Raw genomic sequence first — 26,588 nt, forward strand, 5'->3', positions numbered from 1 at the left:
AGAATCTATATATTAATACGATAGCGTGTGTTATTTTCTGTGTCACGCTTACATTCGGGTCGTTTAATTATGTACTTACATTTCTTGTTATGAAAAATTTTACAAAGAATTCTTCATAAGTTTTGGTTTCCCTTTCGATCATACCTGATGGCACTTAAGCCATCTATTTTTTTTTATAAATAATTTTATCAAGAATTCTTCATAAGTTTTGCTTTCGGTTATGGCTAAAGGAACTCAAATTATATATATATATATATATATATATATATATATATATATATATATATATATATATATATATATATATATATAAACAAAAAACAAGAATGTCAAACTATGTGACCTCATTCACTCTTCCACTCTTTCATCCCAAAATAGTGAACATTTCTGTAAAAGTCTGAGGACGCTACAGACGGCCAAAAAAAACGGCCGTGTAGCCGAATAATAATGTAAATTAACAGAAAGATACGGTAATAAAAATAAAACGTGTGTGTGTGTATATATATATATATATATATATATATATATATATATATATATATATATATATATATATATATATATATATATATATATATATATTTTATAAGTTTTTATTTCGGTTTTGATTCAAGCTAATGCACCCAAATAATACGGATATATTTTTTTTTTTTTTTTTTTTGAAATCGCAACTTTATAATATATAAAAATCGATGGAACATTAACTCCTTAATAATATACAAAAAATCTGCAAGAATTAAAATATATCTAAGCATACTTTACAACTGGGCTTCGTGCTAGCTTATATAAATACTTTTGCAATTTTAACAAAAAAGCTACTATAATATCAGAGCGCCACCATTTACATTGAACATCTACAGAATGCCAACATCAATATATTACATCCCTGTGGAATTTTCACAGGTCCCGCTAGTGAAACACTAGTGTTTATAGGTATTAAACATAATTATAACAATATATAATAGTGTTTTGATAGATCCCAACAATAACGAAGTCTGTACTTTGACTAATAATAAAACACTGAAATATTGAGTGAGTTCCCCTTTCAGTACAAAACTGTTTTAAACGACTTGCTAACCTGTGCTAACTTAATCTCCTCTTCCCCAACTATTTTGGAACGTGAATTCAACAATATCAGACAAACTTTAATACATAATGGATATTCCAAGCATGTTATTGGCGAACAAATTCGGAAATTAAAAAAATATTAATCGAAATAATACAGAATTCACATCTATATCTATTACAGATATAAAACTATTCTATCAAAACCAAATGCATTATGATTATAAAGTATATGAAAAAGAATTAAAAAATATTAACAAAAACCCCTAACAAAAAAAAATTAATCATTTACTACAATAAATTTTAAACCTCTAACCTAATATTAATTAATAACTGCTCCCTTGCGACTGAGTTGCTTGACAGGACTAACTTAGATTATGAATTCAAATGCCCTTTGGGAGACGGTGTCTCCAACAGTAAAGGTGAAAACATATACATAGGTTACACTACCATGACTTTGTTGGGGAGATTAACCATGCATCACTTCGAAAACAGTTCAATATTTATTTAACCACCTGACTAATCAACTTTCCTGTCCCTTGTCCCAATTTAGCAAGATTTTAGTTGACAACACATCTAAACTTGAACAGACCAATAATAAACGAAAACTTGAAATACTATATGCAAAAAAAAAAAAACTACTATCAATAAAATAAACTTTACCAATAGTAGTAACATCCTGAAATTTGTAAAATTATTAAAATGATTAACCAATGAAACACACGTTAATAATAAAAAAAAACATATATATTGTTCAAAACCAGTTAGATTAATCTATCCCTGACGATGAATCCAAAGGGTTGGAAAGTACTTGGATTTATGACAAATATGGTGATTACATCAGCCAGTTCCTGTCAGAAGTGAAGACCGTTATTCAGAAGTTGCTAAGGATCAAAAACAGAAATAATAGACAAAAAAGGTTTACTTTATTTAATAAAATATGCTAAAGAGAAAAAAAATTGATATATATATATTTAAATTTTTAAGCCTGACGAATTCTCATGAGAATGAAATGCATGCCATACATATTTTCATAACTTACTACCTAGCTCTACCTATATATTGAGCACTGTTGAAGTAAATACTGAAAATTTATGCATAATATTATATCTTCGTATATTAATTTATGTGATTAAATAAAGTAATCACACACACACACATATATATTGGTAACCTGACAAGGCCACAGGGGAGACAATCCAGCAAAAAAATCCAAAGAAAATCCATTCCAAAGCAGCAGAATTAAAGTTGGCTTGCTAGGGCACTATATATATATATATATATAAATATATGCTAATTTGGGCATATTTTATTGGTTTGAAAATATGGGTCCTTTTTAAATAAATTATCATAAAAGTTTAACTATAGAATAGTATTATAATCTTCAAAAAGCCTACAAATTTTATGTAGTTTCATCCCATGGAACCAAATATATGAGCATTTCAATATTCAATTTGACGACGAGTATAAATATATCCATATATAGATATACCACTTTTGGGGGAAATTTTATAAGTTCGAAATTTCGGCAACTACTGATAAGAATTTAACAAATGAAGGCTCGTTGGAAAGGTAAAGACTTGAATTGTGTAGTAGGCTACGTGACATTTGCCATTAAGGTCGCACATTACTATTTCAAGAACTGGGGATCATTTTTCTATATTAATTTAGTGTAAAATGAGCACTCACTTTATGGGAACCTTAGCTATAAAGTGGATGTTCATTTTACGTTAAATTAATATAGAAAATTAATCTTCCACTTCATAATTTCTTAATATCTTGGAAACTACTCATTTCCTGGGATTTTTACTCTTATTTTCGTTTTCAGCACCCTTGAAAACCTATGTTAGTGAAAATTTTAAATGATTTTTCGTGGGTGGAAAGATACTGCACCTTTACCAATACTTCGATCATAGTCATTTGTTTTCTTAGTTTTGTATATGAATTACAAAATATCCAAAACCTCGAGTTTGATGGAGGGGAGACTAAAACTTGCTGCTATGGTTTCAAATGATCTGAAATAACACCAAGGGGAGACTTGATTCCAAATATTTCTCATGTGTTATATCTCCTCTCTTTTTGGAAATAGGGTACGATTATGAACATCTCCAGTATCAAATAATCTTTATGCACTGTGTAATTAACTTTATGTATGAAAACCACACATAAATCAAGGGCAGAGGTTTTGGGGAAATATATATATACGTAAAACAGCTGATCAAGCAAATTATTTTTATTTAGAAATAAATAGCAAATAAGGTTAATAGTTAAGCTTGAAGGTGAAATAAATTAGATTATATAAAGGCTTAACAATTACTGAGTTAAGAGATAATCTTATTAATGGTGTGTGTGTGTGTGTGTTTTATATATACATATATAATTAGGAAAGAAAATGTTTTTTGTTTTTACCTGCTTTTGAAGCGTTGTGTTAGTAGAAAATTGAAAATAATTACGTATATAAATGAATACGTTTTGAAAGCATTTTTTTTAAAAATATACAAACAAATTTATTTACTTATATCAGATATATTTCGATGCTAAACATCGTTATCAATGTAAAGTCTGTTTTTTTTTCTTTTTTTCCTTTTCTTGACCGCATGGTGGAATTCTGCGTGCCTTTTATTTTGCTAGTTAAGAAATCACTCTAATTTTATTTTGCTAGAAAAAAAAAATCTTTTAAACTCCATAAAATAAGAAACTCTTTTGCACTCAATATTTTTTTAACAATAAATCTTATAAATTTTAATTTGCATTATTTAATCCTTTGTGTGTGTATATATATATATATATATATATATATATATATATATATATATATATATATATATATATATATATATATATAACTACTTCATTTACTCACATAAATTTAATATACGAAAGTATAGATTTATGCGTAAACTTTAAGTATTTACTTAAAAAAATTGGCTGATAGGAAGGGGCGCGGTGGATACTAGAAAGCTGATTGGCTAACTAGAAATCCTCAACATATATAAAAACAAGAAGCAACCACAGAATTCGCGAATAAGCCTGACGAATCCTATAGTGGATGAAACGCAGAATATTCAGTGTAGCTTAATCGCCATATATATATATATATATATATATATATATATATATATATATATATATATATATATATATATATATATATATATTAGCAGGGAAACCTGACGTTTCCCGGGAATGAATGATACTCAACAAATGTTACATACTTCCATATTTTTATTGGCATCGAAATCGATGAAATTTCATTTTTCAATCAAATTCATTCATTGCCTGCTCTAGTTAGAAACCCATCAGCAGTTACAGTCCACAATACATTGTAGTCTACATTACACCGAAGGAAGCCTACTGTGGATTCTATAAAAATTATTTATTATATAATAACTTGAATTAAAGTTTAAAATGCAAAAGTCAAGTATCATGATTCAATTAAGCTCCAAGCAGAAAGATTCATTTCAAACTTCTATCTGTTCATGGCTGACGGAAAAAGAGCAAGATACTTTTGTGGATTAAATAATGGTTTCCGTTCAAAAATTCCGCACAGAACCGTAATAATAATACAAATAATCAATTCTTACCACGAAACTTCCACAAAATAAAAACAATCTTTATACCGAAGTTTAGAAAAATATTTTTAAATAAATACAAGAGAGAGAGAGAGAGAATGGAGTAAAGATGGAGTCGGAGGAAAAAAAAAAGAGTTGGAGGAAGGAGAAAAGAGGAAACAGAGCTAAAAGAAAACGAGGTAAAGATGAAATGGAGGAAAAAGGAAACGGGGGAAGGTGAAACGGGACAAAAATGAAATGGAGTAAAAAAGAAAAGGAGGAAAGATTAAATAAAGCAAAGAGGAAAGGGAGCAAAGGGAAGAGTTAGACGAAGCTAAAAAATTTGATTTTACGTACGCATTTGTTATTTTTTGCAATACATAAAAAAAATATATATATTTAGCATTTAAAAGAAGTTTTAAACCAATTTACTTTACAGTAAATCACAATATATATATATAGGGTGACCCCCACCCCCAAACGGGCCCAAACTCACTCTAATTAGGCCCCGTTCCGTTTCTGTGTTTTTTTTTTGTTTTTTTTTTTTTGTTTTTGTTTTTTTTCATTTTTCTTCCTTTGGATATTGTAACGCTGGGTATGGGGCAGCCAAACCAGCTGCCAACATTGCCCTGCTTTTTATTGAAATCAACCGAGAGCTCTTTTTAGTATCCTCACTGTTCCCTTAAGTGCAATTGTCTGAATCTCTTTTGCACTTGGTTCACCAGGTATATTAGTTAGGTAGGACTTCAGATTCTTCTTCATAAGCCCTGTGGCACCTATGATAACTGGTATGATTGATATCTCCCTAAGATTCCAGTTTCTTTTTTCTTTTTCCGAATGAAATGAAACTTTGGTCAGAACTAGTTTATTATATTCAAAACATCACATCAAAACACAAGGGTCTTTGGCATTTTTTTCTCTGTGCTACAGCATATGTTCTAGATGGCCTCCATTTAGCTTTTGTTTTTTGGGGTTTTTTTTGGGGGGGGGTCACCCTGTATAATGCCTGTCAGTCTATCCGTTCCACCTTTTCTAAGAAACTACTGGTTTATCCAACTGAAATTTTGTAATTCAAAAGAATTTGTATGTTCAGTCTTTTCAGTTAAAACGGAAAAAAATCATGGCTGCGGGAGAGGAGAGCATTTGATGATCGCTCTCAAACATTGAAAATGAAACGAAATACTGGTATTTTCAATTTTGGGGCAGTTATTGTACTACTCAGAAGACCGTCTAATGTCAGCCATTTTTTTTTCCTTGCTCTAACATAAGACGTGACCACTACTTGTGTTTCAAACTAAATAAACTCTTTAAAATAACTTAAAACACAAAAAAATTATCCAGGTGGGTAAAAGAGTAACTTATCTTGCCTTTAGTAATATTTATTTGTTGCATATTTGTTTTTTTTTGTTTTTTTTGTTTTTTTTACCACGTTTTTGTTTTCTTGTCTATATTGCAAAATGTTTAAAAAAAAAACTTTTTCAAGAAAGAAAAATTAAATGAAAGCAAAAAGTTCAAAGGAAAACGATGAAAAAAAAAATCGAAAAGCTATGAGAATTGTGAATTTGTGAAACTAAAAAGGGAAGGGGGAAACAAAACTGTGTTGAAAGTGGGAGAGGGGATAAATGAAGAAGGTAAAGAAGTAATAGAGGAGGGGTTGCCAAATGAAGAGAGACGAATTGAAAAGAGAGCGTAGTAACACAGAGGGGGGGGGATAAAACAAAACCGGACGCTTCTACACTATTGGGACGAAATTTTAGAAATCGTAATACTGAATTTCACATGAAAACAACGGTATCTACGTATGTCTGGTATTTTAAAGATTATTATATAAAAAAAATTACGAAAATCAATAAGGTAGAAAATTATTTATTCGAGAAAATAAAAAAACAGAATTTGATGAAAACGATCGTAAGACACAGAAGAGTTCAAAAGGGAAGTAATCTTCCGTTTTTATTTAAATAAGATGGCGGCATTTTTTTTTTACCTGCTAACAGGATTAAAGTTTTTTAATAATTCAGTAATATTCAGGTAATTTCGACTGTATAATTTGGAAGTTATCATTGTAATTCATTAGAATTTAATGTTACGTTTAATTCCGAGCAACGCCGGGTACATCTTTCTAGTTTATTATATTCAAAGATAAGAAGTGAAGAATAATAAAGAAAACACGCCACCGCGTCTGCAAACGGAATAAACGGTGGACCGTTTACTACGTACAAATTACGAAAGAAAAATTGGTACAAATCTTTATGGTGTATGTACCATCATGGAACGAAAATGTTATATTCCAAAAATCACGTACATTGATCAAATAGGTATTTTTCCTAAAAAGAAAAAAAAATCAAATTTTATAACAAAAGCGAAGCCTTGTTTTAATCCACCATATTCAATAAACGGAGACAACTTAATTCGAACTACCGAGATTTTAAAATAAGTATTGTAATGACCACGATATACTATTAATCGCTAAAAATCGTTAAAAAATGATTTTATATTTAAAAAATATATACCTGATCAATATACGTGATTTTTGGAATATGAAATTTTCATTCGGTGACGGGTACGTACACCATAAAGATTTTTATGCATATATAGGCTGAGTTCTGGATAAGAACCCAAAAATTATACAAACCCATGAAAAGGCAGCAGTAATTCGGGAAAAAAGTTTGGAAATTATCCACTTCTTCGGAGAGATAACAGAAATTCGTTCACTGGATCCATTGTCACTCATGATGGACACTAGAGATGAACGAGACCGGTTGTTGCGATGAAGATGGGAAAAAAAGGGGCCCAAATAACCATATGTCTTGGGAGAGTTTAGATAGGAGTGAGGGCGGTTCGTGTCAAAGTGGACAAAGCAATTTATGGAAAAAAAAAAAAAAATTAAAGAAAAGTTGAAAATAGTGAGCGAGAAGCTGTCATATCGCTTATCGACTTATAAGAAAAGGTGGGCAGCGTAAGGGAATGAACATCGAATCAAACAGAAAGAGAGAGAGAGGGAGAGAGAGGGGGAGTGAGGAGAAGAAGGAGGAGTGAGGAGGTGGGGTCACCGTGCATGGTGTCAAGCAGAGGTAATTAGTACGCCTCAAAGAAAGTGTTCTAACATAATGACTTTTGAACAAGTATTTAAAACAATAAAAAGAAGAAGGACCTAGAGAAGAAAAGGCCACCACATCGTCACCTAGCACAAAAATGCCACCGCCACCCGACACACACACACACACACACACACACACAAAATATTTGTTTTCAAAAATGCAAAACGAAATACAAGTTACAAAACACAGTTATTTTTCAACCTCCATGCAAACAAGCTTTGGTCAGAGATGTGAGAGGAAAAAAAAAAATAAATAAATTGAGATTGATTTCCCACTCAGGAGGTCATACTCATGGCCCCCCTCTGTGCGCGTGTGAAGAGAGCAGTGAAAAAAAAAACAAAAAAAAAACTAAAATAATAATTAACTAAATTAACTTGAATGATGTGCTAATGGCACGTAGCGAAATATATATATATATATATATATATATATATATATATATATATATATATATATATATATATATATATATATATGTAATTATAAATTGTAAATATAAAATAGGTATACAGGGTGACCCTCCCCCCCCCCAAAAAAAGCTAAATGGAGGCCATCTAGAACATATGCTGTGTAGAACGGAGAAAAAAATGCCAAAGACCCTAGTGTTTTGATGTGATGTATTGAATATGATAAACTAGTTATATGACCAAAGTTTTATTTCATTCGGACAAAACACTAAGAAACGGGGCCTAATTATAGTTTGGGCCCGTTTTTTTTTGGGGGGGGGGTACCCTGTATAAGAAAAGAAAATTCAGTGAAATAGTAATGAAAAAAATAAGGTAAAGCCCTAGCGATTTTGCAGAAATCGGGTTTTTTTTTTTATTATTAAAAAGAGGGGGAGATTTCAACAACAAAAAAAATAACATCCGCAGAAAGCTTTAATGATAAAAAAGTGGCCATTATATTACTATCACACCCATCGTAGTTTAACCATCCCTTAAAAACAATAAATAAATAAATAAATAAATAAACAAATAAAATAAATAAAATTCTAGTTTGTTTGAGATTGAATGAATATCAACAAATGTTCCATCCTCTTATACCTTTTTTGTCATCGAAATCTGTGAAATCACCCATTTTATTAATCAAATCGATTAATTGCTTGCTCTAGTTAAGAACCCTCCGCAGTGTACTCAGAGAAAGCTTCAGATGCCTCCCTGCAGTGACTTAGTTCACAATACATTGTAGTCTATGTTGCACTGTAGAGAATCTACTGTTGATTTTATAAAATTCTCTGTAAATAATGGCTTCACTTAAAGTTTAAAATGCAGAGGTCAAGTATCATGGTTTAATTGTGCTCTAAACAGAAACATTCATTTTGAACGCACTCCTGTCTTATAAAAGAATCTACAGTTGATTTTATAAGCTGGGCCTTTCTGCTTGCATGGTAACAAAACTTTTCAAATGCACTTATGATGTTAAGTTGTATAAAAGTGTTAACTTTAGTCGAAATCCGACATCTTTAATCCGATTTTTTCGATTATCGATACTTATCAGACGCATTCTGATTCAAAACCTATGTAAGAACACTCCTAAACACATCAAGTACCTTTGTGTGAAATTTAAAAACAATCGGCCATGCCATTTCAGAGTTCATAGGGAACAAACTCACACAGAGACGAAGTTCCTTAACATTATATATATATATATATATATATATATATATATATATATATATATATATATATATATATATATATATATATATATTAAATGAAAGATGAGAAATAAAAGTTATATATAATTTTATATTATCAGAACTATAAAAAAAAGATAAAGGAGAAAATTAAAAAAAAAAAAAAATCTCTTTAGGCCAGGGCATTTCGAAGCTAAATGCTTCTCATCAGAAGAGGGGGGGGGCAAAATTATACAAAATGTAAATATAGAAAAAAAAAACTGGCTTAATGACATTTAGATACTAAATGAGAAAGAAGAAATAGGATAATATGGCAAACAGTAATTAAAAATAGGTACAACATATAAGGAAAATTGGGATAGTAGTGTTATATATATATATATATATATATATATATATATATATATATATATATATATATATATATATATATATATTCGGAGCTAGAAATAGTTTAAAAAAAATAAAAATAAAGGTAAAGGTGCTCAATACGTTAGTAGAGCTAAATATGTTTTTTTTTTATTTTACAATCTCAAGTATTGACTTAATCTATTACAATTGTTTCCTCAGACAGAAAATTTATGCATGCTTCGTCAGACGGCAAAAGTCAAAATGAGAAACGAAAGAAAATATGATTTTTAGGGTTACGAGTGGCTATTAACAAAATATGTGAAACAGAGAAAAAAAAAAAGAAAAAAGGGGAGATAGAAAGAAGGGGAAAAAAGCACACATTTGTGTCGTGATCAAATTATTTCACTTTTTTTTTCTTTCCTTCTTTTTTTTTAAAACTCTATTTCTCTTATTTTGTACCTATTTACAATGCCTCCCCACGAGACAGAGTTAGACACCAGGGTCGTTTTTTAACGTGGAGAAATGGCACAAAAATTTAAAAAAATTGTCTCAGTCGTGAAGAACTGCTCTTTTACCGAAAGAGAACAAGAAATGGAAGTGCAGCATCTGAAGAAACGATACTACACTTTGATCTTGACCAACAGGCCAACCACTCATAACCCTAAAAATCATATTTTCTTCCCTTTCTCATTTTGACTTTTGCCGTCTGATGAAACTGACATAAATTTGCTGTTCGTGGAAACAATTGTAATAAATTAAGTCAATACTTGAGCTTGTAAAATAAAACACACACACACACACTATATATATATATATATATATATATAATAGTACAAATTCACACAATGATTCAACCAAACTAGATTAAATATATTTTTGCTAATCTAATACTTTGAGATAGTGAGCACAATTCACGTTTAGCTGTATAGACTTCAAGAACTAATGTAAATCCATTGGCCATTAAAAATAACCAACGAAAATGAAGAAAAAAAAAGCGAACGGAAGGAGAGTGAAGAAGATTGTGGTTGGGGCTATTAACAATGGATTAACAATAATCGGCACATAATTGTTTTAATCCCAGATGAAAGATTAACGCATTGAAGTTGACAGGAGTTCTTCCTGTCAAGGTGGAAGATTATGAATATTTAATGCCTTATTAACCTTAACACAAGAAAACCAAAATACAAATCAGGCTAAATAAATCACAAATAATTAGTTTACCAAACTAAACAATAATGAAATTCACATCACAACAGGAAAGATTAAACTCAGAATATAAAAAGATGCATCGATGAAGCAGACGTGTCAGGAGGGATGATCAAAGGTAGAACCATACCGGTGCAAAATAACACAACAAAAGTAACCATCCCCAACAACTACAGACCAATAACATGTTTACCTACCATGTAGAAAATACTAACCAGCACAACTAAGGGAACAACTTTACCACTCCTTTCATAATTGTGGGCTACTCCCCGGGGAACAGAAAGGCTGCCAAAAAGGAAAAAGAGAAACACATGATCTATTATACATAGACCAAAAGATCCTAAAAAAAGTAAAATGTATATTAAAAAAAACATAGCCATGGCATGGATCGACTACAAGAAAGTGTATGGCATAATCCATTAGGTATGGATAATAGAATACCTGAGAATGTACAAAATACCAGGCAAGATTATCAATTTGATTAAAAAATGCAATGAGAACATGTAGACTTGAAGTGACAGTACATAAGGCAGTACATAACCGAGATTAAAATACAAAGAAGTATCTTCCAAGGTGATTCCCTATCACCACTACTATTCATTATAGCCATGATGCCCCTTTATAACATACTAAGAAAGTGCCAAGCTGGATACAAACTCACTCATACAAATGAAAGAATGAACCACCTAATGTACATGGACGACCTGAAACTGTCTGCAAAAAAAACAAAACAAAAAGGAACTAGAGACACTAATAAACACAACCAGAATCTTCAGCCTGGATATCTGAATGGAATTTGGCATGGAAAAGTGTGCACTGCTGAAGGAGAAAACTGGAGGCAACAGAAGACATGGAACTATCCAACCAAATGGAGAGGAGGACACTAGGTAAACATGACAGCTACAAATATCTGTGAGTCCTTGAAGCAGACACCATTAAAGCAACAGAAATGAAAGAAAATTGGAAAGGTATACCTAAAAAGGACAAAGAAAACTTCTTGAAACCCAACTATATAGTAAAAACCTAATAAAAAGGATAAACACATGGGCAGTGTCACTAGTGAGATGCTCTGGACCGTTTATAGGGTGAACCAAAGTAGACCTGAGGCAACTTGACCAGAAAACCAGGAAACTCATGAGTATGCACAATGCACTACATCCAAAGGATGATATTGACCAACTCTATATGAAAAAGAAAGATAAACGAAAAGGACTGGTTTGTATCAAAGACTGTGTAAATGAAACGAAAAAGAATTAGAAAAATACAGAATGCAGAACACTGAAAGAATAATTACTGCAGCAAGAGATATTAAAGGAAAGAACAAAGAAAAAGAAGAGTCAAGGGATAAGACGAGAAAAGAAAAATGGGAAGAGAAACAGCTACATGGACGATTAATAAAAGTGATAACAGAAGAGATTAACAAAAACACTTGGAAATGGCTACGAAAAGGAAACCTAAACAGAGTAACTGAATCCCTCATAACAGCCACACAAAATAACACTATCAGAACAAGCCACATCAAAGCAAGGATTGACAAGAAACAAGAAAATAGTAAATGTAGATTCTGTGGACAAAGAGACGAAACAATAGACCAATAAGTGAATATAGCAAACTAGCCCAAAAAGAATATAAAACAAATGGGGAAGGCAGTACATTGGGAATTATGCAGACAAGTAAATCTGACAAATGGTACAAGCACAAACCAGTAGTAGTACTTGAAAATGAAAGTCACAAAATCCTATGGGACATAGATATACTTGTACTTGTACTTGAAACGACATTCACCCTGGAGGAGTTGAGTCGGCTTCATGAAGATGCACATCTCTTACCACTGCGGCCCAAGCCCGGCGATCGGAGGCAAGATCCCGAGTGAGCAATAGCCAGTCACGTCTCCAACGAGACAGGCCATAGATGAGCGGGCCCGAAATAAGCTCAGCGTCGGCTTTGATAGTCCCGAGCCACGTTCTTAGCTGGCCACCGACACGTTTTTTCCAGCCGGGTAGAGGACGTGGGGAGATAGCCTCGTGGATAAAGACCCCTGCATCACAGCGAAGGCGTCGGGCCCGCAGTAGGTCAGTAATTGCCTGGAGATTGCAGCGACGCCGGACTTCTTTGTTGGCGACGAAATCCAAGGGATGGACATGGAGAATGCGGCGGAGATTGTAGTGGTCGAAAACTTCTACGCGTCGCAGATCCGCTTTCCGTATGGGCCAGGTCTCACATCCATACAAAAGTATTGAGCGGACGAGGGCCTAGTAGATTCGTATTTTTGTCCTCAGACGTATTTCAGGCCGTGACCATAATCGCCTTTGGAGTCGACAAAAGGCAGCTCGTGCGGCATCAATGCGCGCTTCAATCTCATTCATGCCTTGACCGGTACCAATGAACGTGCAGCCCAGGTATTTGAAGCTATCCGTCTCCTTGAGGGTTTCCCCGTTGAGAGTGACGGAGGACCTTTCTGCTTGGACATGGATATACAAACAGATAAATCCATCCAAGCAAGAAGACCGGATCTCATAATAGTTAACAAGAAGGAAAAGTCCTGCCAGATTATAGATTTAGCCGTCCCAGCAAACCACAGTGTGAAGACCAAGGAGATTAAGAATTGGAGCAAATACACAAAACTGGCCAAAGAGCTCAAAGGGATATGGAAGATGAAGAAAGTTAAGATAATACACAATAATAGTAGGAGCACTAGGAACAATACCACAAAACTTTGACAAAAAGAATAGACAAGATTAGAATCAGAGGGATGGCTGAAAAAATACAACTATTAACCATAATGAAAATGGCTGAAATATTAAGGAAACCCCTTGAGTGCAGAGACTAATGTATATGATCTGTGAGCGCTTGTCGAAGGAAGACCCTGGGTATGGCAACAGAACTCAGTGCCAGCCCACAAGTAAAACTCAGGTTTCGCTTCAGAAGGGGTGCTACGATTTTGTATGCTTCTCTCACTGGCCCTCCAACAACACTAGAGGTGTACTGATTAATCGGTAGGTAATCGGCCTAATTGGACACTTTGCCGATTAATAATAGTAGGTAATCGGCAAATTTGCTGATTAACTGGCCGATTATTTACTTTTCTCTTTCCTATTAAATTTAAATCATTTCATCACTACCAAGTGACCGATCAGATAGTTTTGACACATTAACATAGTAATTGCTTATTTAATTTAACATTTGTTAAGTGCCTGCCCACTATTATGACTTTTTGTCTTTATTAAATAAAATTACAAAATACAATTTCTAATTCTTAAATGAATATAATTAAACAATTAAATAAGAAAAAAATTACAAACCAACTACAAAGTACAAATTGTAATTATTTAAGTGAATAACTATAAGCTGAAGTTCTGCACCTGCTGCTGCTCTACTGCCTCTTCTATTCTAGCTGCCTGTCTCCTCTGCATTTGAATTTGAATACATTGTCGCTTCAATAAATTTTCATTGGCAAGCAAAAGAGTGAATTAATTTTCTTCGTTGCCAATATAATTAATATTAGTATCATTCATGACAACAGAATTTGCTGATAAATCAGTAATTGGTCCATTATCAAAGGTCAATTAATCGGTAATCAACCAATTTGATAATTGGTACATCCTTACACAACACCAAAGCCAGCCTGATCACCGGCATCCGCCAAGTATTCACAGAGATCCTGCTGGTGCGTGTGGAAAAGGCATGCTCCCAGTTCCAGACCCATAACGAGATTTTGATTGAGGCTAAAGGTTGCTACATTGAATAAATGTCAGCTCTACTACATAATCAAGTTACCTGAATTGATTTTTTTTCAATAAAAATTTTTAAAGAAAGCTGTAGTGTTGTTTTCTTTAGGGCGTCAAATTTTATCGTTCAACCTTGTAGTTCTATGGTTTCTGATTGGGTTGTTTTGTTTTATGGCATATCAACCCTTTTCGGGTGATTTAATGCCAAATCCAGTTATTTTGGTAAAAGTTTTATGCTTCAAGTTGTTCATGACTTCAAATATTTATTCATAGCGTTTGGTTTAGCTGTTTAGTAGATGAAGGTTGCTGTTTTTGGCTTTGCAGAACATGATTGAGTTTTGCAAAGAGAAAGTAAAAAAAATAATGACAAATGTTTGGTGTAAAGAAACCTGTATCTTCAGACAGCCTGATCGTGTAATACTTGATATGGTGTCTAAATTTAGAAGCAAAAATCGACTTTAATTTACTAATATAAGTAGATAAAAAGAGTGCTTTTTTAAAATTGCATTATTTGGATTCATTGGCTTACTGTTTTCATCTTGAGTGTTATTTTCAAAAGGTTTCGGTCGATATAACGACCTTCTTCAGGTGTATCTTGTTGAACTCTGGAATGTTTACTTTTTTTTTTTTACGTAGGAGTCACAACTTATCGAGGCCCAGAGGCTACTCGAGGATAAAAGTTATTGAGTGCACAGTAGTCAATGGGATAATATCATAGTAATCATTAGTAGTGGAAATTTGGTAATCTTTTTTATTTTTTTTATTACATTTTCACCCCAAACAAGGCATATTGCCACTTTGGTGTAGGGGGCTACTATCAGGGGAAACAACTACTGGGGCACTATGTTGGGATTTGGGCAGCAAGATGTCAGTTCACGTTACACTTGAACTTCTGCATGTCAGTACAGTTGGGGGAGCAGGAACCTGGAATGGAATTCCAGAGTCTAGCGGTTCTGGGGAAGAAACTACTGAAGTAGAAAAATCTTTTACATCTAGGGATCTCTACTGTGTGGAGGTGGGATTAAGCTGCCTGTCGGGTTTGTCGAAGGTGTCTACATTGTGGGGGCACAAGTGTCTGCAGTTCGCCAGAGCATTCACCATTAAAATACTTGTAGAACAGGCAGAGGGATGCAATATTTCGTTGATGGGACAGAGGCTTAGATGCCAGTTCAGGGCCTATCAGACTGGCGACTCTCTTTTGAACCTTGTCGAGGAGCGAGAGACTAGTAGCAGATGCACCAGCCCAAATGTGACAACAATACTCTATACATGGGCGAATGGTGGCCTTATAGAGGTACAGGATACTTTCGGGTGTTAGTAGCTTTCTAGTACAGTAGAGAGAGCCTACTTTCTTTGCAGCGGCCCTGGCAATGCTTTTAATGTAATTGTTCCAACTCATGTTTCCTGTGAACATTAGGCCAAGTAGTTTGAAAGATGTAATCTCAGATAAAGAGTCACTGGCCATTGCTATTGGTGGCAGAGAAGGTTTCTTGTAATTATTGAAGGAAACCAGTTTAGTCTTGGCAGCATTGAATGTGACCATCTATTTTTGTCCCCATTCCACTACAGATTGGAGGTCATCCTCTAGTGTTTTTGCCATTTCTTTAGATATGTGTTCATCTGTTTTCCTGTCATGCCTGTTATAAAGTGTGGTGTCATCAGCATATATACCCATTTCAGAGGTAATTTTGTCGGGGAGGGCATTAATGAATATTAGGAAAAATAGAGGTCCAAGGATAGACTCCCTGAGGCACTCCCGCATTTATATCATATTGTTTAAATGTATGACCGTCGAGGACAACCTGGATTTTTCTCTTATCTAAGAAAGATTTAATTATGTTAAGTATTTTACCAGTGATACCGTATGATCTAATTTTCCTGAGGAGACCCTCATGCCATACCCTCATGCCTTACATATATCTAGAGCTACCGCTCTGCCCTCCCCTGCTTTATCCAGTGAATGGTATATATGTTCAGAGATTCAGTGAGGATGTCTGCTGTGGAACGGGCTTGTCTAAATCAATATTGTTTGTCAGTCAGAAGTTTAGCATCTATAAGGTGATGGACTAGAGCATGGTTAATTATGGTCTCAAATATTTTGCTGAAAAGTGGGAGGAGGCTAATGGGGCGATAATTTGATGGGTCAGTTCTTTCGCCAGAATTCTTTAATACTGGTACCACAGAAGCAGTTTTCCAACAGCCCGGAAAGCAAGCTTCATTAAGGCATTTGTTGTAGAGTTTGGAGAGAACTGGAGCTACTTCGGCTGAGCACTTTTTTAATAGCACAGCTGTGATGAGATCGGGTCCACATGCTTTTGAAGTGTCAAGGTTTTTTATGATAGCATGCACCTGAGCAGGGGTGATTTTCAGATCGTCTAGCGTGGCGTCTGTCCACAAAGGAAAGTCAGACAGTGGGTGGTTGGAAGGATCCAGTGTGGAGTTTGAGGCAAACCGACTGGCAAGCATATTAGCCTTGTCGGTTGGTGAGCAAACAGCCTCGTGATTGTTGGTTAGTGGGGGAATTGTTGATCGCCCATTATTTACTACACTGTTGTTGGATTACTTAAGGGGAGGGTTCATCGAGAATTTGTTTATGTTGGTCTTGAAGACAACCGAATTGTAGTCAGCTGGAAAACAGATAGACAGAAGAGAGTTCCACAGACGTACAGTTCTAGGAAAGAAACTTTGTGCATGGAATCTACGTTTTGGTTCAGGCGCAGTTAAAGAGTGGGGAAAATTATTGACAGTGGTTTCAGCTAGACGAGTGTATTTTGTGAAAGTTTGACGAGTGGAAATTGGGATCGAATTTTGCACAAAACGTTTTATTTATTTCACGGGAGTAGCATGCTCTTGTTCTGTCACATTGTGAAAATGACACTCAAGATGAGAACCGTGGTCCGATGAATCCAAATAATGCGAATAACCAATCCTCATCTCAAAAATTCAGAAACGTCACAAAAAAATGTTTTCAAAATAAATAAAAGTAAGCTTAATTGGAAAAAAGAAAAGAAAAGATATTACAATAATCAGTCTTTCAAAACTTATATTTTCCAAAACATGGCGCCCGATTTATTTGCGTATATTTACTCTGGCCAACACCTGCGCCTTCTTTTTCTTCTCCCAAAAAAGAAGCTTTATAATTTTCTTGCCCAATTAAAGCATCCATTTTGCAGGCACCGTATTTAAATACAGTCTGGAAGGCATCAGACAAATTCCATGCCAATACATCCTGTTATTATACCAGGGAAATAATCAGTGGAGAAACAAGTCAAAAGCCAAGAATCACGGAAAGTCTGTTAATTATTGTAAAAGATATACAAATTTCTCCTTCCTATTATTAGAATTCACAGATCGCTTATCTCAAATTCAATGCCTTTAAAACTACACTGGCAACCTCAGATAATACACTGCTTTCGGTTTTTTTAGTTTCAATCTTCTGCTCTATGATAAAGAGCTATCTGTATTGGTTGACCGTTTTCAATGTATTTAAATGCCAAATACGGTCATTTTCATAAAAAAAAAACAACTATGCTTCAAGTTCTTTGTATACAAAATATTTATTTCTAGTGTTTGGCTTGATTGTTTCGTTTTACGGCATATCAACCGTTTTCAGGTTATTTAATGTCAAATCCAGTCATTTTAGTAAAAGTTATTATGCTTAAGTTTTTTTTTTTTTTAAATTCTTTTTTTCTTTTTTTTTTTTTACAAAGGAGTCACCACTTATCAAGGCCTGAAGACCACTGAAGGATAAGAGTTAATGAATGCAAGGTGGTAGCATAGTAATTGTCAATGGTGTAGATAGGGTAGAATTTGGATTATTTAAGGAGACGGCTAAACAAGGACTTGTTTACATTGGACTTGAAGACTACCATATTGTAATCGTCCGGGAAACAGGCCGGTGGAACAGTGTTCCACAGACGAGCAGTTCTAGGAAAGAACTCAATAAATATTTATTCATGGCGTTTAGTTTGGTTGTTTTGTAGAGGAATATTGTTTTTTCTGACTTTGCAGAACATGATTGAGTTTTGCGAAGAGAAAGAAAAAGAATAACATCAATGCATGGTGCATTTTAGGTCAAAAAGTCGGTATCTTTAGACAGTCTGATCAGGTAGCTTAATAGCTGGGTATATATATATCTCCAATCACAGGAAAGCCTGGAGTACAAATAAAAGGAGGGGGGACGTAAATATTTCTTTAATAAGACTTTTTTCTTTCCTTTTTCTTTTTTTTACCATTTTATTTTCACCGACGTCTTTGATTTTAAAATGTCCGCAGTCATTAAGAAATTTGATGCCCAGCCGATCTGCTAACACACAATAATGAAAGGGAGAAAATTAAAAGAAGAAAAAAGAAGCAAAGTTAACAATTGATGGTTTTTTTTCTTTAGGTCATCAGAAATGACTAGAATCTTTTTATCTTTTCATTCTTCCATTTCTTTATTACCTTCGACTGTTGAGAGAGAGAGAGAGAGAGAGAGAGAGAGAGAGAGAGAGAGAGAGAGGGGGGGGGTAACAAAAGCAAAAGTGATAGAAGTCATGCATAATATAAATCTCACCTCTCTGCTTAAATGCATGTATGTTTGCATGTGTGCTTAAAACTTTCGACAGAGGCTAAATATTTTCACGAGATCGATATCACTTCGAAGCTCGACTCTTCGGACGACAAATATAGAAAAATTGGCCAAAAACATTCATTCCTTCACCCTCAACTGGGCACTTTTCTACAGGGAGGGGCCGCTTTTTTCGCCCATATTTTCGAAAGTCATCCCTCTTTTCGATTGTCTAGCCTTAATTAAAACCTATGTCACTTCCGGTTTGGCAATGGATGCAACAGCAAATAAGTCACTTTTTTTTTTCACGCTCTTTTTCTGCCTTCACGGTACGTGTTCGAGCCTGCCTGCCTACCTACTACAACTTTCTTTTTTCCTTTTTTTTTTTTTTGCTCAACACATACCTTCAAACACCCGGGCAACGCCGGACACCGAGGCTAGTATTAAATAAAAGCAAGAAGAGGGCAAATCAAATGCAATTTAAGAGGAAGAGAGTGATAGACAGAAACTTAATAGACGATAGGTTATTTTGTGAGCTAATTGCAAATTAAAACTAATAAGAAGAATTAAAATGAAAGTTTTTTTTTTTTCAAACATAACTCAATCCCAAAACTAAAGCATATTTTAATATATTTCGTGTAATTGAAATATAGAGGAAGAATGAGTTAAGGAAACTTTTTTTTTTTTAAGGAAGCCTCTTTTTTGAGAGCTGTCCCCTTCCCCACATTAAAAACGACCTTGTCTCACATTTTACTTTCGTGGGGAAGCAAATAAATTTTTTTTTTCTTTTTTAACTCAGGTTTAGTATATATATAATGTCTATCTTTAGAAAAAAAGATATCAAATTATAAACTGCAAAAACCAACTTAAATTGTTAAAAAAAGAAATTGCTGTTGAACACAGTCCCATAAATAGATATTTAATGCGTTATTTAAGTACTGATTACGCAAAACAAATAATTATAAGAGATACAAATAACTAAATTGTTTTTTTTATATATACTCATGCTATAATTAACTCTAACTCTACATTTACGTGTTTGTGAACATTAAAAACAAAATTAAACAATCTTGAACTCAAAATAATAAAAACCAATGTGTATTTAATCACACACGCACACACATTTATTAACTAAGTACAAATATATTGAACTAAATCTTTTTACAAAAGTGCCCAATACATAGGTAGAGCGTTTATTGAACTATTGACGAAACGGTTAACAGCAACACTTTTCTAATATCTATACGCCTCTCATTTTTTTTTGGGGGGGGGGGGGGATTGATATTCATATTAAAAACCCTTTTCTCTATTAGTATTTATTTATTTTTTTTTACAAGGTGGTCACCACTTATCAAGGCCCGGAAGCCACTCAGGGATAAGGGTTAGTGTAAGTACAGTACGTTAGTGTGGATATTTAAAGTGTCTACTTAAGGGGGCGGTTCATCAGGAATTTGTTTACATTGAACTTGAAGACATCCAAGTTGCTTTCCCACCAAAGCAAAATGTGACACAAGGTCGTTTTTAATGTGGGATTAAACAAGCTCCCCGAAAAAAAGTCAAAAGGGGGCACTCTGGTTGGGACCAAAAATAGTAATTGTCCCAGTATAGAGGGTTTTCCCTCCATTGACCGGGACAAATTACCTCAAGTGCAGCATCTGCAGAACAGATACTACACTTTGAGATTAAATCTTTTATTCAAGCAAAAAATGAACATGAACAAAAAACTTAGGCACAAGGCCAATTCAAAAGGGGGGAAACAATGGGGGTCGTTGGTCATCCTTGTCATTCTAGAACAAAACAAAAGTTTCTCTTAGCTAGAATCTTCTTTCACCATAATACCGCATTCGCCCTTTCGTACCTGATGACGTCCTACTAAGCACCCAACCCGAAGGCCAAGAACAACAGAAAAAAGGCAAGCCTCTTTTCTATTTATTTAATGTATTTATTTGCTTCCCCACCAAAGCAAATTAGGCACAAGGCCGTTTTTAATGTGGGGTAAAAACCAGCTCCCCTAAAAGTAGGCAAAAAGGGGGCACTCTGGTTACCAAAAATAATAATTGTCCCAGTATAGAGGGGTTCCCCTCCATTGACTGGTACAAATTATCTTAAGTGCAGCATCTGCAGAACAGATGGTATTTATTTGCTCCCCCACCGAGCAAATTAGGCACAAGGCCGATTTTTAATGTGAGGAGTGAAGGGAGGGGGAAGGGAAAAAGGGGACCAGCTCCCGAGAGGTGGGAAATGGGAACTGGTTAAAGGTCAGGCATGTGGGGTTGCCCCCACATCCGGTCTTTGCTAGTCATAGCTAGTCATAGCTTGCAGCATCTGCAGAACAGATGGTATTTATTTGCTCCCCCACCGAGCAAATTAGGCACAAGGCCGATTTTTAATGTGAGGAGTGAAGGGAGGGGGAAGGGAAAATGGGGACCAGCTCCCGAGAGGTGGGAAATGGGAGCTGGTTAAAGGTCAGGCATGTGGGGTTGCCCCCACATCTGGTCTTTGCTAGTCATAGCTAGTCATAGCTTGCAGCATCTGCAGAACAGATGGTATTTATTTGCTCCCCCACAGAGCAAATTAGGACCAAGGCCGATTTTTAATGTGAGGAGTGAAGGGAGGGGGAAGGGAAAAAGGGGACCAGCTCCCGAGAGGTGGGAAATGGGAGCTGGTTAAAGGTCAGGCATGTGGGGTTGCCCCCACATCCGGTCTTTGCTAGTCATAGCTTGCAGCATCTGCAGAACAGATGGTATTTATTTGCTCCCCCACAGAGCAAATTAGGCACAAGGCCGATTTTTAATGTGAGGAGTGAAGGGAGGGGGAAGGGAAAATGGGGACCAGCTCCCGAGAGGTGGGAAATGGGAGCTGGTTAAAGGTCAGGCATGTGGGGTTGCCCCCACATCTGGTCTTTGCTAGTCATAGCTAGTCATTGCTTGCAGTATCTGCCGGAACAGATGCTACACTTTCATCCCGGCCCGAAGGCCAAGAACAACAGAAAAAAGGCAAGGTATTTATTTGCTCCCCCCACCGAGCAAATTAGGCGCAAGGCCGATTTTTAATGTGAGGAGTGAAGGGGAAATGGGGACCAACTCCCCGGGACAGTAGGGGAGCTGGATAGTGACAATTGGTATGAAGGGTTGCCCCTACATTGACCAAGGTCTTACATGTGGGGGTTTCCCTACATATGGTCTTTGCTTGCAGTATCTGCCGGAACAGATACTTAAAAATACATTGAAAATCAACAATGAACAAAAAACTTAGGCACATGGCCAACTTAAAAGGCGGGATTGTGGGGGTCGTTGGTCATCCTTGTCACTCCAGAACTAAACAAAATCAAAAGTTTCTCCCAGCTAGTATCTTCTTGCACCATAATACCGCATTCACCCTTTTATATTGGGGGACGTCCTACTTAACTCCCAATTTTTAAAACATTTTTTATTGACGTGTAAAAACAAAAAAAGATAAAAAAAATGGTACAATAATTCATGTGTGTCGAGGGGGTGGGGGAGAAAAAAAATTGATCCTGGCCCGAAGGCCACTAACAACAGAAAAAAGGCAAGCCTCTTTTCTATTTATTTAAAAAGAAAATACAACGTTTTTTATATATAGGTCGTGGAATTAGGTTTATCAGTAAACGATCATGCTAATTTGCATATTCTTTTAAACATTCATTTTAATTAATTCCTATTAGTTTTTTTTTGTTCTTATGGGATGATCATCTTTAGTTAACTATTGCATGTAATTACATTCATGTAGATATTCTACATGGTTTAAACTTGCGTAATATTTGCGTAAAAAGCTTATAGTAAACACAAACATATCTCTCTCTATATATTTATGTATGCGTAAATATATTTGTTTAAAAAATTTTGCCTGCCAAACTCCTCCTAGAGATATTGGTCTACAGACATGAAACAATATATAGGGTATTTGAACCCATGCGAAACTTTATATTTGGGTTTTAGCCGGGGAAAATCGGTACAAAAGTGTGAAAATTAAAAAAATGGAATTTGACAGATGAAGGTCGGAAAACGGCATTACGAATATGCATGTGTAACGTAATAGCTATCGGTTCATGTTTTAATTTTTAATCTTTCAGCAAAACTGCCTACATAGCTTAGGCATTAACGTCAAAGGAAAATTAAATAGTAAACTAAACGTTTTGGTTTTGATTCTCGGTGATGGCGCACGAGTCATTTTTCCCCCCAACTTTTTCAACCATTACAATATATTGGGTCCAATATAATCTATATCTATAAAAGTGAAATTGTTTATCTATGTGTGTACATTTCTCTACCAAACTACTCTGTCAATTTTCAATCTACAGACTCGAGATTTGACATAAAGGGTATTGAGATTTTGGGAAATCTTTTTAATTGGTTTTCGGCCAGAGATTTGGCTGTCAAGGAGTCAAAGTTCGACGATTTGACCTTTGAAAACTCTACCAAACTCCTCCGCCAATTTTGGGTCTAAACACTTGAAATTTTAGATGTAGGTTACTTGGACGTGGATCAAACTTTTTAATTTGATTTGAGCCCAAAACAAATGTTAAGGAGTCAAATTTGAGGTCAAAGTTTAAAAAATTTGACCTGAGCGGTCTCTACTAAATTACTCAGCCAATTTTTGGTCTAAACATTTGAAATTTTACATAAAGTGTATTCAGACATAGGGCAAGCTTTTTAATCAGTTTTTGTCCGAAAATTTTGCTGCCAAGGGGTCAAAGTTAAAAAGATTTTACCTTTCCGATCTTTAGCATACTATTCAGCCAATTTTGGGTTTAAACATTTGAAATTTTGCATAAAGGGTATTCAGACATGCAGCAAGTTTTTTAATCAGTCTTTGAGCGAAAATTTGGCTGTTAAGAGGTCAAAGTTGAAAGAGTTGACTATGGCAGACTTTACCAAACTCCTCCGCTAATTTTGAGTCTAAAATGCTTGAAATTTTAGATGTAGGTTACCTGAACACAAGTCAAACTTTTTAATTATGTACATATATATGCACATAAAGTTATGAACAGTACATAGGGCCCGAGAAAAGCCAGGCTGAACTGCTAGTAAAACAAGTGAATCATGCATGATCCCCCGTGAGTGCACAGTGCACAAAGCATAAGAAAATGACTACGTTCAGCATTCCCTACCCCCCATTTAGCCCCAAAAGTCCCCAGAGGACGTCAAATCCTGGTGAAAATGAACAAACGGTGCAGTTTTAGGTCTTAACATATGTAAAGTTCAGTTCTGCACCATGCAAAAACAGAAATGACGAAGTCCAACATTTGCCCCCCTCCCCCATTTAGCCCCAAAAGTCCCCAAGGCCTTAACATATTTAAATTTAAGTTCAACACCATGCAAAACTGCTAAATAGGCATACACAGAAAATTTTGGACAAATATGGTAAAATAGTCCCAAAAATGGAGTGTTTTTATTAGTCCTAAAAGAGCCTCTGGGGCACACCAAAGAGTTATCACGAAGTATAGACAAACAAAATTATATAGAAATCAGTTAGTTACAACTTTTTAGAAAGTTTTATAAAAATCCAAGACATCAATTCTTTTTAATAAGCACAAAAGTGTCAATTTTAGCCATTTTAACCCGAAAGGTGCCCCCCCGGGGGGGGGGAGCTGGAGTTTTCCCGGAAAATCCGTTCTGTTACTTTTTTTTTTTTTTTTACTCATATCATGTTTTATGTTTGTGCAAAATTTAAAAAAATTCCAAGGCGTAATTATTGAGAAAGGTGCGGACGGACGAAACGAACAAGGGTGAATTTACAGGTCCACCCTCCTTTTGTCGGGGACTAATAATAAATACGAACTCTCTATTAATGAAAATATTATATAACAATTCTGACACTCCCCTACCCTTCTAGTCATCTGAAATGAATTCGGAACGAGAACGAGACATTTCCCTTTTTATTTTCTTTTGATGCCAATGTTTTGTTTTTTGTTTGTTTAATCTTTTCAGTTTGAGTTTTCTTTTTCTCCTTTCTTTTTTTTTTTCTAACTTCAGTGATTGCGATGTTATTTCATATCAATATTAGTGCGAATACTAATCACGCATACTACCCCCTCCCCGCCGATACTTTTTAATGGTGTATGTAGCACTCGTATTATTAATAACTGTGTGTATTTATAATTAAAAATAATTATAAATACACCAAGCCTGAAATAAACAGACCCCCCCCCCAAAAAAAAAAAAACGACAACAATAATCGCTCCTGACGACGATCGGATGTACCGGTAGAAAGCGCTTTGGAAAGAATATGGCTGAACAACAACTTTTGGGCGCCATAATATACAATATACCAGCTGAAATAAAATAAGACCGTTCGCCAAATTGAAAAGATATTTAGAAAATTGGAAAAAAAGACTAAGTCTGTCGTGTTCAATCAGACGTGCTTGAATAATGACTTGCAGCCAAAATATATAATATAATATAAAGCTGTGTGTGTGTGTGTGTGTGTGTGTGTGTGTGTGTGTGTGTGTGTGTGGTCACGAATAGGCTCCTATATGGTTGACTATTTTAAAATTACATATTGATAGAAGATGTATCGATATGTATAATGATAAAAGATGTATCGAGACACAGGAATGGGTATGTTTGATCTGGCAGAACGGTGGTTCATTAAAATTGTAGGGGTCTGCGTTCGCGCCTGGTCCACAAAGTAGGGAAATAAAAAATTTCAAAATTAAAGAAAAACGTTTATAAGTGTTTTTGATATAGATGTACATAAGAATACTTTGATAAGTATGTTTTAACTTTAATAGGGATGGTATAATAAAATTGTGGGGTCTGCGTTCGCGCCTGGCCTCCATAGAATGGAAATAGGCACAAACTTTAATAAAGACTTTTCATATCTTTCTGCGTAAGTATACTTTGATAATTATGTTTCAGTTTGAAGAAATATGGTATAATAAAATTATGGGGTGTTCGTTCGCACATGACCTCCATAGAATGGAAATATGTCACAAAGTTTAACAAGGTTTTTTAATATAGACCCACAGAATATTGTGATAAGTGTTTCAGTGTGAACAGGTATGGTATAATAAATTATGGGGTTTATCTATTTTATTTTTACTTTCATCATATTTTGCTTTGGTTTTGATACCCCCAAATTCAACTCAAATTTACAACCCTTCCTTTTCATAACCTATCATACTTTCATAAATCAGAGTCCATTTTCTGTAGGTTGTTTTTGAACCCAGTCAACGACGGGAACTTTTGCTAGTATATATATATATATATATATATATATATATATATATATATATATATATATATATATATTAATGTATCCACACAAAATATTATGAGGAGATATAATAGTTTATGTATCGATTTCAGTATTTACTTCAAGATTGCTCAATACATGAGTAAAGCTACGTAGTAAATGATTAAAATACACACCATATATTTT

At 34.6% G+C, this 26,588-nt stretch overlaps 1 protein-coding gene across 3 annotated transcripts in view; it reads right to left on the reverse strand.

Moving 5' to 3' along the window:
- The window catches only part of LOC145297722 (transient receptor potential cation channel subfamily M member 3-like), a 790,615-nt gene that overhangs the window by 423,324 nt on the left and 340,703 nt on the right, over window positions 1-26,588 (reverse strand). The window contains exon 1 of one of the 3 annotated variants that reach the window (XM_080143938.1): window positions 7,249-7,752. The exons of the other annotated variants lie outside the window; for them this stretch is intronic. Coding sequence (XP_080000064.1) covers window positions 7,249-7,347 — 99 coding nt within the window. The 5' untranslated portion in view covers window positions 7,348-7,752. Of the gene's footprint in view, window positions 1-7,248; window positions 7,753-26,588 lie in introns of those variants that run through there. 3 annotated transcript variants of the gene reach the window in all.

This window comes from Euprymna scolopes, chromosome 18 (genome assembly GCF_053919585.1).
Source record: "Euprymna scolopes isolate OS-2025 chromosome 18, ASM5391958v1, whole genome shotgun sequence".
NCBI classification, from domain to species: Eukaryota; Metazoa; Mollusca; class Cephalopoda; order Sepiida; family Sepiolidae; genus Euprymna; species Euprymna scolopes.